At 37.8% G+C, this 19,049-nt stretch overlaps 2 protein-coding genes across 2 annotated transcripts in view; both read left to right on the top strand.

Moving 5' to 3' along the window:
- Nucleotides 1-19,049, top strand: part of LOC142337555 (uncharacterized) — a 288,613-nt gene that overhangs the window by 45,044 nt on the left and 224,520 nt on the right. The gene's annotated exons all lie outside the window — the stretch shown is intronic.
- Nucleotides 5,907-15,707, top strand: LOC142338345 (uncharacterized). Its single transcript, XM_075388056.1, has 2 exons — nucleotides 5,907-6,514; nucleotides 15,116-15,707. The coding sequence occupies exons 1-2, from the start codon at nucleotides 6,265-6,267 to the stop codon at nucleotides 15,688-15,690; spliced, it is 825 nt and encodes a 274-aa protein (XP_075244171.1). The 5' UTR covers nucleotides 5,907-6,264; the 3' UTR covers nucleotides 15,691-15,707.

Genomic DNA, 19,049 nt, shown 5'->3' with positions numbered 1-19,049 from the left:
TCATCGAAGGCAAGAACTGAGGATAACATCAACTCAGTTGTAAAGACCAAATCAGCCTCAAAAAGGTTCGCCGCTAACACACAAACTAAGGGCACTCAAAGACCAGCCTCATTAACGGCAACGCCTCCAACCCCTCGCTGCAATGTGTGTAAAGGTAACCACCGCATCTGGGAGTGTAGGGTATGTAAAGAAAAGTCTCCCACTCAGCGAGCAAAGGTAGTGGTGGAAGCAAAACTGTGTTTCTCAAGTATGAGAGAAAAACATATGTTCAGGCAATGGCCAAATCCTAACCATTGCAGAAAGGACGGATGTAACAGCTCTCATAATACACTTCTTCATGGAGATGAGAGGGTCTATCCATCAAAATCCCCTTCAAACAACAATAGTAATTCTAACGCTCGCGCAAATCAAAGTAAACTATCTAGTGTCCAATCATCGAGTAAGACCACTACTTTGTCATTTGTGAGTAATATGAAAGGCCTCCTTCAGGTGACTGAATTACAGTTGAAGAGCTCTTCTGGTAAAGATACCACGGTTTTAGTTTTGTGCAATACCGCTTGCAGTAACTCTTGGGTGTCCGATGATCTTGCAAATAGACTTGGTTTGCACGGTACAGCACTGAAACTAACAGTCAAGGGTATCAATACCCAGGAGGTGGTAGACACTAAGTTAGTTGAACTAATTGTAACACCACGCGACAACCAAGAATTTGAACCATTTAAAGTCAGCCCTTACGTAAAGGAAGATTTGAATGTAGGCGCCGATGTCATTAACACTAAAGCACTTCAGGAAACATACCCGCACCTAGCAGTTCTAGACCCAGTTACATATTGCTATGGAAACATCGAGATGATACTCGAACAGTACGTGTATCATGCCATCCGCCCGTTAGAGTACTTCGCTGCAGACGAGAAGTCCTCGCCCTTCGCTGTTCGCTTGCCCATAGGTTGGGTTCTAAGCGGCCCTCTATCGTCGTCTCCAGGTTTAGTCTCGACTTGTTTCAAAGCTAATATGGAGCAGGATTTTGAACTCGCTAGTCAGGTAAAATCTCGGTACGACATGGAGTCGTACGGCGCACTTAAGCAAGTAGACCCACAATCCTCCTCGGATGCACGTGCGCATGAAATTCTTGAAAACACCACCGTGCATAATGGAAAAAGGTACAATGTCGGAATGCTATGGGATGAAGATAACATCGAACTGTCGAACTGCCCAACAATTATTTCTCAGCGCTTGTTCAATTAAAATCTTTGGAAAAGCGGCTTGCTAAAGACCAGTCTTTAAGGGAAAAGTACTCGAATACCATAACAGAGGACTTAGACAAAGGCTACGTAGTAAGGGTCAAAGTTGCTCATCAAGTGGAAAGTCGCTCGGAACGAAAGTGGTACCTACCACACCATCCGGTTGTTAACCCGAGCAAGCCGGGCAAGGTCCGTAGGGTACTAAACGGAGCAGTTAAATTCCATGGCGCATCTTTTAATAAGTCATTACTCACTGGACCTGACTTACTGCAAAACCTAATCTATGTACTCCTACGGTCCAGACAACATCCATTTGCCGTATTCGCCAACATCGAGGGAATGTTCCTCCAGGTTGGAGTGTTACCATGTGATCAGCCATCATTGCGCTTTTTTTGGCGGGAGGACGCCACATCAAATGATGTGGTGCACCATTATACACGCCACATCTTTGGGGCAAAAAATTCACCCACCTGCGCCAACTACGCACTTCAACGCATGGCAAGTGATAATGCTAGGGAGTATACAGAAACCGCAAAAGCCGTCCTTTAGAACTTCTACATGGACGACTACTTAGACTCAGTGGAATCCCCGAGAGGGCCCTCATTAGGTCGAAGGAATTGGTACATCTTCTCCATCTACGTGGGTTCAAGCTTACTAAGTTTGTGAACAATGTACCAGATCTGGCTGACCAAATTGATGGGTCTGCTCAATCAACTGAACCGAAGGTCATCGTTTCATCCAAGGAGGAATCAGTGCACGCGCTTGGGCTTAAATGGGATCACAACAACGATACTCTGGTTGTGAGCAGGGGCACTAACAGCACCATCACGAGAAGTTTAACACAGCGCTTGGTCCTAAGTCTTGTGTCAAAGTCTACGACCCCATTGGTCTTGTCGCACTGTTCACTGTTGGCGCTCGGTTAATCTTGAAAGACATTTGGCGTGTCAATGGACAAGGTTGGGATGACGAGTTACCTAAAGACACAGTTGACAGGTTCCTTGCCTGGTGTCTTGAACTGCCGCGGTTAGCTGAGATCACTATATCGAGAAGTTACTTTTGAGGACCATTCCAACATCTTGAAGTCCACATGTTTGGTGATAGCTCGCAAGACGGATTCAGTGCAGTAGGATTTCTTAGGGCTCAAGTAACTTGCACCTCCGGGGAGATTATAACAGAGCTGGCGTTTGTCCTGGGAAAGGCCCGTGTTGTACCTATGAAGGTAAGGACAGTTCCTAAGCTGGAATTACAAGCCGCACTCCTCGCTGCCCGTTTAAAAAAGAAAATCTGTCGAGCATTAACGGTTACTGTGGATAAAGTTTTTATGTGGACAGATATTACCATCGTCTTGCAGTGGATAAACTCAACAAACAAACACCTCATCTTCATTGCAAATCGTGTTAGTGAAGTCCTGGAGAACCCCAGCGTTGACCAATGGAACCACGTCGCCACTTGTGATAATCCGGCAGATGCTGGCACGCGTGGAATGTCCGCTGAAGTTTTGCAATCAAGTAGCTGGGTGAGGGGTCCTGACTTCTTGAAAACTAAGCAATTCCCTTTTTTACCAAATACTGACGTCGTTGATAACATCAAGCTCGGCGTTGTAACCAAGGAACAAGATGATGACTCCTCCATCTCTTCTCTAGCCGCATCCGTAACCAAGACCCCAAAGGAACAAAGCACTAATCTAATCCCATTTGATAAGTTCAGTTCTTATCAAAAACTACTACGTGTCACCGCATTTGTGCTCCGTCTTTTACCATCTCATGAAAGTTACCGCACCGTAGACGGCAGCATAGCAGACCTTGTTGAGCTTGACGACACAGTACCTGGTGCTCTAATACTGAAAGAAAGGATCATCTTGACAATAAATCCGTTAAGAAGAGCAGCCGCATTGCTCAGTTTACTCCGTTTATTCGGCATTATTTTCTCATCCGTTCTTCTGGTCAACTCCGACGGCTAGTGGAAATTGACTTTGACACTAAGCATCATATCGTGCTGGAGGCGCGTCATACTTTTGTTAAACTCTTTCTGCGACATACTCATTTGAAGAACCATCATCAGGGCATCGATTACTTAAGGTCAAAGGTCCAGGAACGTTATGCCATCCTAAAACTACGTTCAACACTGCGTTTAATCAAATCAAACTGCCTCTTGTGTAGAAAGTTCCCTGCAGCAACCATTCAACCTATCATGGCAGACCTCCCAAAAGAGAGACTCGGATACCAGTCTCCTCCCTTTATCAACACCGGGGTTGATTACTTTGGCCCATTCTACGTCAGTTCGTCGGACTACCGAGAAGAGCTGGGGATTTCTCTTCACTTGTCTCACTACTCGTGCTGTCCATGTAGAAGTCGTCCCGTCCATGGACACTAGTTCGTGTGTAATGGGAGTGGAGCGGTTCGTCTCTCGTTGGGGTTCTCCAGCTATGATTTGGTCGGATAAGGGTACGAACTTCATTGGAGCGGAGAAAGAGCTCCGTGAATGTATGGAAAAATGGAATACGCTTAACATTGCCACCGAACTTGCACAAAAGGGCATTAAGTGGAGGTTCAATCCACCCAGTGCGCCACCCACACCAAGGTGGCATCTGGGAGAGGTTAGTTCGTAGTTTTAAAAGAGTACTGTACACTATCCCCGTTAAGCGTCGCCTCACAGATGAGGTGTTGAACACTACTTTTTGTCTGGTCGAATACGCACTAAACTCACATCCCTTAACGCCCGTAAGCGCCGACCCGTCCGACCTAGGCGCAATAACACCTAACCATTTTCTACTCGGTAACCAAGCAACCGGAATTCCGTCTATCGTTGGCGTCGACGAGTTCGATCACCGTAAGCGGTACGCCCGCGCACAGTCCTACGCCAATGCAATTTGGGCACGTTGGCTTAAGGAGTATGTACCTGCGCTGAACCGTAGAACTAAGTGGCAGAAGCCTGCCGAGCATCACCTCAAGTTTGGTGAATTAGTTTTGATCGTTGAAGAAATCAACCCTAGGGGTTACTATCCAACTGCTCGGATTGAAGAACTCCGTTACGGCTCCGACAGCGTCGCCCGCTCAGCCGTGTTACGCACGTCGTCCAGATTGCTAGTCCGCCCACTCGTTGAGCTTGTACCGATCCTCCCAACATTTTCTTCCGGGCGGAGGATGTTACTGAGTAAACTAAATGAGCAATGCGCTATTTAAATCTATCCAGCGAGAAAGTATTACGTCATAATTTCTTAACCGTGTAAGCCTTACAAAAAAATTAAGTGCACACAAAATACGTTCTATTTGGCATAGAAAGCTCGGAAAAAGTTCGTTTAGCATAATTTTCGTTGAGCCTACTGATATACTGAATCGATTGCGCTCTTTTTAGGCTTAATATTTTTCCAAAACGTAGCGCTGATCAATCTGAGCCGAAAATCGGCCCAGACAAAATAGATTTGCCGGGCCATTTAGATGTGCCTTTTTGCCATGATGATGTTGCGAACAGCTGTCTTATCGGGATTATGATCAATTAACATTGTTCGAAAGAGTGTTTTATCACCTTTAAGCAAAACTATTTCATGGGTTGAGTTGTATAGATTGAGAGTTCAGATTGAATTTAGTTGTTTGGTAAAATTAGGCATTTGCTTCATAAAATTCTGCTTTTTTTCGCTAGAAAAGTCTTTTCAGCTTTATTTAGTTTTTTGTTGCAACTAACACTAACAGTAGCACCCTGATCAATTATTGTGTTTGCTAGTGAAATGATATAAATTAACCACCTGTCCAATTTGAGATCCCATCAAGCATCCTTGAGAATCTATGACTCTGTTTTTTGTTGAATGTTTCCTGTCTCTACTTCTCGTGCAGTCAACTAAGCCAAGATTGTGGATAAGTGGGGTCGGGACTTTGAGTGCAAACGCACATACCGAGCCTTCTTGTTGCTTCTGCGGTCAATAAAATGAATAAATGTTTAATGCACATCCATAAGCTAGGAACCCATAACTATGGCAAAATGTTTCACTTTAGAAGGGTTTCTGAAGGCATCTGGCGCTCATTGCATAAAATGCCGATGAGTTTAGATAGATGTCTCAATCAGGGGTTATTGTGATATCTAACGGTAAGTTTTCAAGTTTTCATCGAAAAGCACACCAATCTGCATCAACAATTCGAAATTTTTGTAAATGAGTATGTCTGGACTCAGACAGTCAGCTCTTCAGAGAATCAGACTAAATATGGAAAACTAAACCTTCTCTGCTCCAGATTAAAGTTTTAGCCCCCACCCCTCCTCATTGTTTAAGCTAATTTTACATGATCACCTGTAACATACGCAGAACAGAACCCCCAATCCCAGATGACTCATTAACAACTGTTTATCTCTTAATAACTGAACAAAGAATGTTGAAACCATGCAGGCCATTCATTTAATTTAATTTGATTAAGCAAAACAAATGTATGTCTTGAAAAAAAAACATTTATTCTATTTGGGGGTCACGTAATGATCACTATGGGGAGGGGGTAGGGTCAAATCTTCTAAACAGTTGCTGGATTCAAATTTCTCCACACATTTTTAATTGGTTGAATATTAATACAATAAGAATAGATCATGATTAAACGACTTTATATTTGTCTCGCAGGTCTTGCATGATTACCTTGACGTCAAACATTATAAAGTTCACAATTTTCTTTCGCGCGATATGTCAATATCTCTTGGTTGTTCAAAACGAACAACGTTTTGATCATAATTACCAACCAACTCCTAATTAAAAGAGTTGTTATCAAATTCCAAACCCAAAAGCACAAGGACTAAAAGTGCATCAGCAAACTCGACACTCAACTTTTTTCTTTTGAAATTATTTAATAAATAATTTTTTAGTGAAGAATTTAAAATCAGAAGGCCATAGCCATAAGTGCGGGTAGCTCGCGTGCAATACGCACCCTTAAAACATAACATTTTAATAAAAAATTAATAAAAAGAATCAGAATTTTACCAGTATCAGTATCAAGATTCAGTATCAGTATTCTACCTTTAACTGCACTGAAATAGTTTGGAGCTTTTAAAGATGACAAGTTTTTGTCGGCCCTGTTTCGTCCAACTGCTGACGCTTATTGTTGTTGTTGTCTGTTATGCTTCGGGCAGATATACGAATCCGTACAATTGTGTAGCCGTATCACCAGTTCAGATATCGTTTGCCCAAGTTGAGGGGACGTGGCATAGATACCACCCTGCGAGATGTGACAACAAGAAGGATAATGTTGATTTGGCGGCGCCTTGTGGCATTTGGAAATTGGGAGTTATTTTTTCCAAAACAGGTGAGATTTTTTTTCAGATGACGTTTCTTAGCAAGGGAAGGCGGATGGTGCGACTACGGATCGACCTTCGATTACGCGTTGCGCTATTTTGTAGATATTTTTTCACCAAAAATTCACCAGAATAATAAATTTAATTTCAACGAATCATAGCTTGGAAATATTTGGCTTCAAATTTCATTTTAGGACATTCTGCTCTGCGCCCGTTCGGCTCTAACGGCATCCGCCGGGTAAATTGTCAAGTTATCGTAATAAATGCTTTCACTTGCATTATCAAACATTACTACCTCATGTATATATGGGACAAAATCGGAAATTCGATGCGTGCCAGTGAAACGAAGTGAAACGTTCTATTAAATTTTTTCTCAAAACAATTACCAAAATTCTCTGCTACCTCTACAGTCCAGGAAGAAATCCATGCTCTCGGATATTTATGGTTCGTTTCAGATTGTAAGCGGCAAATGCCCTAATGCCCTGCCAAAACTAGAATGTTTTCCGAAAGTTATTTCGGCTTGTTCGGCAAATGTTCCTTTCTTGTCTATACAATTTTTGTTCTCAATAACATTTGCATGCATATTGTAGTACGGTTTTGGAAAATTATGATTGAGCAGATTGTTTTAGAATATAGCTTGTTATATACAGATTGTAACTGTTTTCATTTTTAATTCTTCTTTTGGACAATTTAGGCAAAAACCTTCATTATTTTGTTACCCATTTTTCTCAATTAATTGAATTTTCGCCATTTGATGCCTCGCGTAGATAGATATGTTGCTTCCTCCATACATTCATTTGATTCTGAGACCTTTTGGAGAAATGAAAAATGGAGAATAACTGAGCCTCCTTTGCATACATTTTAAGATAGCTGGATTGACTCAATAGAGGACACTGTTACAATTGTGGTTTTTTAACAAAAAGAAGGTAAAAAATCAATACATTCCATAGTTTTTGGTTTTTATTTCATCCTTGAGCGTAAAATATATCGAAATTAAACCACCAGAATGGTCGCACTGCACCTCAAAATTGCCAATTTTTTAAATACATCAATTATTTCAGACAACCGCTGATTTGAGTATCTTGAAAAATTAGAGTGGGTTAAAAGCGGGGGCCGGAATCTTGCAAATAATATTGAAAGTTGTTCATGCTTTTAATATGCTTCTAGAAAGATAAATTGTCAAGAGAAATTGAGATTTTGCTTTCTGGCAAATGAAAAAAGATCTGTTACTATTCATAAATGCCTGGAATATTTTCAAAAGTGCTATCAGATTCACAAACATCGTAAAGAGTGATACTTATAAGGGGCTATTGCTGTTAGTCCAAGAATGCACAAGTAATAAAAGAAAAAACTATGTACCTTGCCAATATAGCATCCAACTAACATTCTGCTTTAGCACTTCTTGTTGTGAATTATGGCGAGGGAAACTTTTATCCACCTCTTAGAACTGTTTTGTTGGGAAATAGCCGGTTATTTTTCAAAAGAAAACGATGCATCATTTTTTTGTAAATCTATAGCCCTGAAAAATGGTGTCATTGTAACTGGTGCTCTCCCAATTCTTTGTGACGAGGAAAACTTTACATCACCAATTTTCCTTCAACGTTTCCAAATATGTCGCGTTATGCTTTTTTTCTGTTTCCATTTGTAACTGTATATCCGCTGCATTCTTACCGTTGTATCTTTACAAAATTGGTTTAATCGTGAGTTTTAGTTCTTTTCAATATCAAATTGGACTGGGTTTGCACACTACAATCTTTTTATATATGCCAGTTCAATCTGATAGGGAAAAGAACCGAAGACAAAGATAAACGTTTAAAACCTGTTTATGAAAAAATAAAATAAACATATTTATTTATTGGGTTTTGCACATTCTATTCACGTGTTGGAATATCAGAAGCTGCGGTTTGTTACAGTTCATTTGCAGCTCAATTATTTGTGTATACAAAACACTGTGTCAAATAATTACTGCTCAATAACAATATTCAATGCAAGGCACATTATAAATTTACTGCTCAGGATTTTTTAAAGCGCAAGACACAGGAACACATCATTTACTGCTCAAATCAGTCTACATTTTTCGATAGTTTTGCTGAGTTATAGCAGGAAATATGTTTAATAGGGCTGCTGTAAACAATATTTCCGCTATGCTGATGTTTTAATCTCCTTTTCCTCTTATCACAATAATATAACTTTAACTGTAACTATAACTACTACATCAACGTAAGTAGTTGTTACGACAAAAAAAGTGTACAAAAATGAACAAATAGTACAAAAAGAGTCTTGCAATTTCAGTTTCTGTGCTGGTATATTTTAACCTCCCACGGAAGCTATGCAAGCTCAGCTTCAATTTTTATGTAAAACAAAAGAAAAAGAGGCTCCGTAATGTGCGTACGCATATAATGTTCCCACCCCGCTTATCGCTCATCCACAATCTTGACTTGATCAGTTACAAAATAGTGAAGAGGTCGAAAGCTTTCAAAATTAACTGTTAGTTTCAATAAACCACTGATGAAATGAAATAATGCCACAATAGAAGACCGATGAAACTTCTGATTAGGACTACTAGAAAAGAAAATAATAAATATCAAACAACAGGCATTAAATACAAACAAAATTCGTTTTCTTTATTAAAGCAAATTGGAACATAATTCAAATTTGTATCGAAAAAGACTTTGAAAATAAAAATTAACGTATATTTCAAAGAAAAGACATAGGGCTTGTTCTTAACACCACTGGGAAACAAGTCAACAAAAAGAGGCGAGAACTTCAGAATTACAATTCTAGATTGAAAAGCAATTAATTGCGATGTGGGAAATCAGTAATATGTATTTTTATAGCTCCATAGGACCCAATTGAGACCTGTCATTATTCTGTGTACGTCATACGGCTACAAAAATGGTGACAAAAACCGGCAAAAACTAAATGTTTAAATGAACTTTGCGCAAAATGGCAGTGCAGCCGTTAAAACCATCATAAATTTATCTCTAAAAAGTTTAAAAATGTTTTAGTGCTCTATTTTTCAGAGCCAATGGGAACTACCAATAATGTTACAATTTAAAAGGAACACAAAAAAACTTTATTATGTACAAATATAAAAAACATCTCAAACTATAATTTAATCTCTTGTTGACAATAGTCTCGTAGTAACAGAATATAACTCACAGGAAGCGAGTGATGACCTGTTTTTGCAGAGATCAAACTAAATATTGGATCTAAAATGATTTAAAAAATTGGCGGAGCTCAAAGTCCAAATGTTTTCGAAAACTATTTTTTCAAAAGTCATAACAGGCAAAAGACTTTACTAAAAAGACAGATGGATTATGTTTCAAACCTCAGATATCCTCTTGCGACAGAGAGTCACGAGACTTGGAAAATAAAACCAAATACAGACAGAAGCCAAAAATTTCTCAAACAGTTTTACGACACCACAGTGTTCAAGGCACTATATTTGTAAGATGTTATCTGGAAGAACGGTAATTTATCATTTGGTTCTCATCCGAATAGAACTGGACCATGCCTATAAAAGGACTACGTAGAAACAACAAAAATCAACCCACAAATTTAACAGTATAAAAACCTGGAAATTTAGTCAAAGCATGTAAGCGACATGGAAAGTAATGTTTGAATTAACAAATGTAAACAACATCAAATTCAATAATAACCATTAAAATTTTCGGATACTCTTTTTTGGGCAGTTTTCCGAATTTGCTTTCCTTCAATTAGACCTGCCAATATGTGATGATTCAAAAAGGAAAGAAAGTGAACCTATAAAATGTGCAATTAATCTAAAAAAACAACAATTTAAACTCGTATCAAACCGAGAAATATAAATATAAAGCCACTACCGACATTAATTCAAAGCTGAAATTGGGTTTCCGCTTGTTTTTACTCAGACTACATCAGAAGTTTAGAGAATTTAGATTAAATTAAATTTCAACTATTCACTGACTTTTTCTTGAAACAAATATGTTATAAGTCATAGCAGACATTTGGTTGCGACTGAGATCATTGTCTAGTTTCACTTAAACCTCTGAATAAAACCAATCGGAATTTTGATTGGGGAGAATGCGTCATTGGACTACAAAGTAACAAATGAATGCAAAACATAAAAATTTATTGGTATCTATGAAAGCAAAATGTCAGAACCATAAAAACCGTAAACTCAACTCTGAAACCAAACTATGAGTTTGTTGGGCCTTATTTTTTGGAAACATTATCTGTCGATCAGCCCTGGTTTTAAATTTTGGTCGGTAATTTACGTTAGAAACTTTAAACGCGTAAATATTTCGGAAAAAGGCTAAGCCCCATCAAAATGTAAGTTTTTTACCGCATGGGTCCCTGATGAGGTCAAGATCAACCCCTGTTTTGGCTGTGCGTCTGAAACAAAAACACTCAGTTGTTCAAATCGTTGCAAAATAGATCAATTTTTAACGAAATTTATTTCATTATATCAAAAATAAGTCAACTTGGATAATTATCGAGTTTAAATTTGCAAAAATTGGCAAAATAATAGTTCCAGAACACTCTTAAAGCCAGCGAAACTAATACTAGCTCGTTTTTGAGCCTACAAAGCATATGACTGCGGTTTCAAGGTGTGTTCCAAAAATCAGAAGTGGGCTTCATGAGCATAATTGGGCCCATATTTGAAGAAAAGGTCTTAATTCTGAACATTTAAGCATAAGTTCTAGCCGAAAACTTAGATCGAAGAAATCAGCAACCTTATTTTGTCTTTAAAGATAAAGTTTAAAAAACTACCGTTAACGTTTTTGACATATTTTAGCAAAATTGACGAAAATTTGGGGAAATATACTAAAGATTTGATTAAAAACAACGGATTTTGGTCTACTGTTTACAAAATTTTAAACCTCAGTAACATCCTCTAAAAAACGAAATTATATAAAAAAATTTAACTTCCTTATGCTAATCTCGACGGACTTTCTAATGATACCACTTACAACTCTCTACAATGACTGTATGTATCGGCCAAAACTGACTGAAAAAAACACCCATATGAGTATCTGTTTCCCCCCACCAAAGTGACTTGCAACAAAAATTATTTCTTACTAAAGAGATATGACAGCAGTGCTCCTATAAAGTTTTTTAATGTAATTCCTAATTGGATTCCAAATTTCGAACTATTTCAATCTATAAACGGAGAAAGCATTTTATAAACTCCTACGAGTAAAAGCTGTCGAGTCTAGCTTCAACGTGTTCAGTATGAAATATGAAAGCACAGAACCACATCTTGCGGAAACTTGCTTTGAAATAGAAATAGCGTGTCTTCAAAACTATTTTCAAAAAATCTGTCTTAAAAACATCTGAAATCAAAATCAAAATTATTAATTAGTACCAACGAGTCGTTAAAGTTACAGGATGACAAGTTATCAATCTTATGCAGTATGGTTTTTAATCTAAATTGGCTAGGGAATCGAAGCTGTAAAAATGAACAATATTATGTGTTACGTATAAAATGTTCCACGATATATCACGTCCTATTTTGAGTGACCATAGTCGACCCTGGCCATTAAGTGGAACCAAAGGTTTTCATACCCCAGTGTTCAGTGTAAAAACCAGTGATAGAATGAAATAATGCCACAATAGAAGACCGATGAAATTTGTGAATAGGACTCATAGAAAAGAAAAAAATAAAAATCAAAAAACAAACATTAATTACAACCAAAACTTAATTTCTACATTAAAGAAAACCATAATACAATTCAAGGCCGCATAAGATAAAAATATAAAATTAAAAATTAACGTATATTTCAAAAGAAAAATTATAGGAACTGTCCTCAACACTACTGGATAACAGGTCGATAAAAAAGGCACGAACCTCAGAAATACGTTGCTATGTTTAAAAGCAATTAATTGTGATGTAATTAAAATCGTTAGATAGTAACCAAAATCTGCAATATGTTCATTTATAGGACGCAATTGAGACCTTTCATTTTTCTGTGCATGTCATTCGGCTAGAAAAATGGGGACAATTACCGGCAGAGGTTAGAAGTTCAGTTGAATTTTGCGCGAAATGACAGTGCACCCGTTAAAACCATAATTTTATCCCTAAAACTTTAAAATTGTTGATTGCTCTATTTTTCAAAGCCAATGGGAACTACCATTAATGATACAATTTAAAAAAACAAAGACTTTTATGTACAAATATACAAAAAACTTTTTATGAAATCTCTTGATAACATTAATCTGATAGTAACAGAATGTAACACACAGGAAGCGGATGGTGACCTGTTTTTGCAGAGACTAAGCTACAAATCCGACCTAAAAGTGATTTAAAAAATGGCGGAGCTCAAGTTCAAGATGTTTTCGAAAACAAATTTTCTCAAAAACCATAACAGACAATTTAAAAAAACAAAGACTTTTATGTACAAATATACAAAAAACTTTTTATGAAATCTCTTGATAACATTAATCTGATAGTAACAGAATGTAACACACAGGAAGCGGATGGTGACCTGTTTTTGCAGAGACTAAGCTACAAATCCGACCTAAAAGTGATTTAAAAAATGGCGGAGCTCAAGTTCAAGATGTTTTCGAAAACAAATTTTCTCAAAAACCATAACAGACAATTTAAAAAAACAAAGACTTTTATGTACAAATATACAAAAAACTTTTTATGAAATCTCTTGATAACATTAATCTGATAGTAACAGAATGTAACACACAGGAAGCGGATGGTGACCTGTTTTTGCAGAGACTAAGCTACAAATCCGACCTAAAAGTGATTTAAAAAATGGCGGAGCTCAAGTTCAAGATGTTTTCGAAAACAAATTTTCTCAAAAACCATAACAGACAAAAAACTTCAACAAAAAACAGATGTATTATGTTGCAACACCTCAGGAACCCTTTTGCGACTGTTCTTAATCAGAGAGTCACGAGACTTAGAAAAAAACAACAAATACAGGCAGAAGCCAAGCCTCCGAAACAATTCTACGACACCACAGCGTTCAAGGCACTATGTTTGTAAGATGTTATCTGCAAGAACTGTAAATCATCCATGCTTTTCATTTGAATAGAAACGGACTTTGTCTACGAACGATTTAAGACTACGTAGAAAAGACAACAAAAACAAACCCAGAAATTGAGCAGTACAAAAATCTGGAAATTCATTCAAAACATTTAACCATAATGGAAAATTATGTTTGAATCAAAAAATTTAACCAACTACAAATAAAACAAAGACCATTAACATTTTCAGATACGCTGTTTGTGCAATTTTCCCCTTTGTTTCCCTTCAATTGGACCTGTCAGTACTTGATGAGTCGACAAGGAAAGAATGTGAGCCTATAAATTGGTCAATTATGCTTTAAAAAATTAAAAACTCGTTGTATCGAACCAAGAAAAAACACTCAGTTGTTCAAATCGTTGCGAAATTGATCAATATTTAAACAAAGTTTTTTTAGTATATCAAAAATAAGTCAGTTTGGGTAACTATCGAATTTAAATTTGGGAAAACTGGCTAAATTAATATTCCAGAAGACTCTCAAGGCCAGCGGGAGTAATAATAGCTCTCTTTTTGATTCTACGAAGAGTATTACTACGGTTTCAAGGTGTGTTCCAAATTTCAAAAGTGGGCTTAATGAGCATAATTGGGCCCATTTTTGCACAAATAAAAAGATTTGAACTTTGAAAATTTAGCATAAATTCTAGCCAAAATTTTAAATCGAAGAATTCAGCAACCCTCCTCTATCTTTACAAATAAAAATTAACAATATAGTTTTAACATATTTGACTATTTCAGCAACATTGACGAAAATTTGGTCAATAATACGGAAGATGTGAATAAAAGCAACGGATTATGACCTGCTGTTCACAACATTTTAACTCTCGGTAACACCCTCTAAAAAGCGAAATTATGAAAAATATTTACATTTCATATTCTAATCTCGACGGACTTTCTAATGATACCATTCACAACTCTCTACAATGATTATATGGATCGGCCATTATTGACTTTGCCAAAAACCCACTTGAGGGTATTTTTCCTCCCCCCACTAAAGTGGGTTGGAACAAAAAGCTATTGCATACTAAAGAGATATGACAGCCAGTGCTCTTAATTAACTTTTTAACGTAATTTGTAATTTGGAATGAACTATTTATTTCTATAAACAAAGAGACCATTTTTGTATGAAACTGCTACGAGTGCAATAAAAACTCTCGAGTCTAGCTGCATTGTGATCAGTATGAAAACATAGAACCACATCTTCAGTGAAATAGGAAGCTTCAGTGAAATAGAAATAGCCTCTGTCTTCAAACCCATTTTTTTTTTCAAAAAATCTGTCTTCAAAAAATCTGAAATCAATAATGTAATTTTAAATCAGTATAACCGAGTACTTAAAGTTACAAGCTGACAAATTATCGATCTAATGCAGTATAGTTTTTAATCTAATTGGGCTAGAACCAAAACTGTAAATATGAACAATATGATGTTCTACGTATATAATGTTCTACGTTATATCACGTCCTATTTTTAGTGCCCATAGACGACTCTGGCCATTAAGTAGAACCCAAAGTCTTCATACCCCAGTGTGCCAAAGGGCTTTTTATTTCATAAGTCGATATCCCAACTAGGGCAATGGAAATTTTTCCAATTTTAGGTGGATTTGGCCTAAGACTCAGCAGCCCATGCTTAGAACCAGACCTTGATCTGGGCAATATCGTCAACATATCAGTCGCATTGTGGCAGCCATCAAAAACAGCTGGCTCTCTTTATGGTGTGTTCGCATATTCTGGTCACCTCAATGAAAGGAAGACTGTTTATCCGGATTATCAAAGGCTTTACATGACAGTAATTTATCTGGATGAAGATTTTCTCATCTTTTACTTGTGCTTAAGTTTGCAAGCTGAGATGGCTCCCAACTTAAAAAAAGAGCAACTTGACCTTAACAAAAACCTGCTTATATTTTCTCGCAACAAGTCTCCGACTCGTGATCAAATTGGCGACTTAGCCGCTCAGTTGAAGAAGCGGAAAATATTTGTGAGGTCATTATTTGGAGCTGATTGTCAGATAAAGAAGAGCAACTTGTCAGAAATGGTGACCGGGAAGCGATTCATGTGGGAATATATCCGAGAAGAGGATAAAAAGTATTACATTCTGGAACTTTGTTTACAAAAAGCAACTTCAAGACCAGCAATTTTGCTCTGTTTTGTAGAATTCGATTCCTTTTCCTGATTCTTAAGTCTATTTATTTAGTAAAAAGGAAAAAAATAGATTAATTGAACAGCCCAGGTTGAGGTCCCATCCTGAAGTGACCTCTGATCAGACCCAAGTTCAACGTTCTCGGTGTGCTCCCAGACCAAAATTACAGGGTCTAACATTTGGTTCGAGTGCACAATAGTATGATCAGAGGTCACTTCGGCACCCCCATTGTGAGGTACATCCATTTGCATTTTGGCAAATAGCACCCCCATTGTGAGGTCCGCGACTCAAGTAGAATTTTGATCTCCAATGCATATCTCTTTATGTCAAGTTGTTGAATGCAAGAGAAAAAAAACAAAAATAAGTTAAATATAACAAAACGTCGTTTGCCATGAAACGATAAAAGGACACCGTTCATCCTTGTTGAAATTTCATTCAACGTTGGAAGTCACTATGTTGTGCTTTATTTAGGCAGGTGTGGTCAAATTTCGCAATTTAATTCAGCTATCAATTCACATGGCACACTTGTCTTATCACTGCTTTAGGTCGAATCACACTTCACATCTCTGGGTTGCTTGACATAACAGTATAGTCGCAAGACGTTTGAATGTTTACATTGCTGCGTTATTTGACTCTCTGACTTTGTAGTATCGGGAGCTTTACAACTTCTATTCAAGATGACTTCATCAACAAATGTAGCAATAAATTGCCGCGTGATTTAAGAATCACGCTAAGAATTCATAGTTTCATCTTATTTCATCGCAAACGCTTATTTCCCAGAGTTCGCATCATTTCTTATCACCCGTTAGCCCCAACACCAGCTCATTTGTTTGATTTATAATGTGTTTAATTAGCAGTGAACTGCTAATTGCGATTTCTCAGGTGGTAGTTTACACCACCTTTTAAACCGCGCTTTCACTTTGGTTTGCATTTGGTTTTGGTATTTTCTTTGGTTTATTGTGGTTTATACTGAGTACTTGTCTGGAAGATGGAGGCAGAGAGATTGGTCTGAAAAGAATACTTGGTTGTGGAATTTCTTGGGTCTTTGTTATGTTTTTGTGGAAGGATGGAGGGGGCATGGGAGTGACAGGAAAGGAGTTTCGGAGGAAGTTAAGGAGAGAGGGAGTGGGGGAGAGAGCGAAGGAGTAGAGATTTTAGAGAAGAAGGAAGAAGGAAAAGAGAAAAAGAAGAAGGAAAGAAGAGAGGCACCCTCAGTGCACCACCGGCAGCCAGTCCCCCTTTCAGAGGACCAACAATCGGCTTGTGCGCTGAGAGTACGGTGACTTGTCATTGGTTTTGATGTTTATAGTGAATGGAAAACAGTAATGAAGAAGTCTTTAGAGAGAGAGAAAGAGTAAGAGAGGCACCCTCAGTGCATTATCGACAGCCAGCCCTCTCTTTCAGAGGACGAGCAGTCGGCTTGTGCACTGAAAGTACTAAAGTTTGTTATTTATGCCTCTTTTTGAGGCGGTTATTTTCGCCCTTGCGGGGATGAGTGGCTGTTCCCGAGCGGGAACAGAGTGGGGTCAGTATCAGGGTCTCAGCATGATTCCCACGTTCATGCTGCCCTCCCTGGAGTTAGATTGTGGGGCCAGCATCAAGGCCTCAGCATGATTCCAACGATCATGCTGCCCTCCCTTGCTGGTACCCTGGAGTTAGATCAGTTTCAAGACCTAGACTGATTCCCATGATCTCACTGATATTTTTGATGTGGTTTGCATTGGTTCTTTGGTTAGTGGGCATCTGAAGACGAATGTCAGTGGCTGAAAATGCAATTAAATATTCAAATATACACATTTACGCGCATTAGGCATCCCGGCATACCAGGCATGCATGCACACATGCGAACAATTAGCAACCATACATGCAGAAAAAAAGTGTTTTGGCCCGGGCAGTGTATTTTTGAATGGTTTCAGCTAACGCCTAGCTTTATACCCCAAGACGTTCACATTCACCTTTGCTTTGGAGTTTTGCCTTACTTTACGGTTTTCCCTTTTTGCCCTTTTCTTTTGATTATTTTTCGTTTTAAATGGCTTCAGCTAACTTCTCGAGTCATACCCCGAGACGTCCGCATTCACCGTTGTTTGATTTTTTCCCTTTTTCTTTTTTCCTTTTATAAAAAAATTTTCAAAAGAATTTGATACATATTGATCTGGCTCCAAGTTAGCAAATGTTTTTCTATCATGTTTTTTATTTCTTTATTTCGTTTTATAGCCCTTGCAAGGTTTTCCGAGCTTAATTTTTGAATTGTATTGTTTACTGTTTCTAAGTTTCTTATTTGATGTAGTTCATCTACGCTCGTCCACATTGGCAGGTTAGATGCAAGTCTTATAGCTTTATTTTGTTCTTTTTGAATCTTGTAGAGATCACTTTTTGTTACATTTGCCCAAGCTACATTTGCATGCATGTATATTGGTCTTGCCATTGTTTTATATAGTTACTTAATAATATTAGATTAGCATGTTGATCCTTTGTTGCATTTTTACGACTATTTTGTTGACATGATTTGTCCATGTCAATTTATAGTTGAGATGAAGTCCGAGAAATTTTACCTCTTTGCTGACGTTGATGTCTTCTGACCCTAGTCTTAGCCTCAGATTTGTGTTCAGAATTTGTCTAGGGAATATATTGTATATTGTTTTCTCCGCGTTGAGGAGTATTTTCCATTTTTCGCACCATTTTTCGAGGCGTTTGATTCCGATTTGAAGATGTTTAGAAGCTGATTCTTGCTTTTCATTTGTGTAGTATATAGCAATATATTCAGTATATTGTGAGATTGATGTGTCTTTGCATTTCGGTTTGCTTACAAACATATTGAACAAACTTGGGCTAAAAAAACGCCCTTAGGGGACTCCTGCTTCGGGTGTAAAGTTTTTAGAAATTGCCTGGTTGTATTTTACTTTGATTTTTCTGTTACTTAGGAAGCTGCCAATCCATTTTGTGATCCACCATGGTGTGTTAATTTAGATTGGCTTATATAAGATACCTTCGTGCCATATTGAATCAAAAGCTAGCTCTCAATCTAAGAAGGCAGCAGCTGTGGCGCCTTTCCATTTAAAGCTTTTTGTTGAATTTTCTGTTAACGTTAGAAGAATATCTGTTTTGCATCTACCAGATCTGTAGGCATTTTGTTGATCTCCAAACAGGTTTAGTTTTTCACAGTGATTTGCCAAGTGTTCGTTTACAATGCTCTCGCAGAGTTTTCCATGGAAAGACGTTAACGATAATGGTCTGTATCCTTTTAGCGTTTTGTCATCTTTCCCTACTTTTAGTATCAATATTACGGTTGTAGTTTTTCATTGGGCTGGTACAAGTCCTAATTGTATTGATGCGTGAATTGTTTGCGCTAGGTTTTCTATTATTTCTTGTGGTAATTCTTTTATCATTTGATA

Source organism: Convolutriloba macropyga, chromosome 4 (assembly GCF_964194025.1).
Source record: "Convolutriloba macropyga chromosome 4, txConMacr16.3, whole genome shotgun sequence".
Taxonomy (NCBI): Eukaryota; Metazoa; Xenacoelomorpha; order Acoela; family Convolutidae; genus Convolutriloba; species Convolutriloba macropyga.
This window is presented reverse-complemented; position numbering and strand designations above follow the sequence as displayed.

Excerpts from the sequence above, each read along its gene's own strand:
- LOC142338345 (XM_075388056.1), top strand. The coding sequence starts at position 6,265 with ATGACAAGTTTTTGTCGGCCCTGTTTCGTCCAACTGCTGACGCTTATT. Across the intron at positions 6,515-15,115 it reads AGTTATTTTTTCCAAAACAG|GTGGATTTGGCCTAAGACTC; the intron begins GTGAGATTTTTT and ends TTCCAATTTTAG.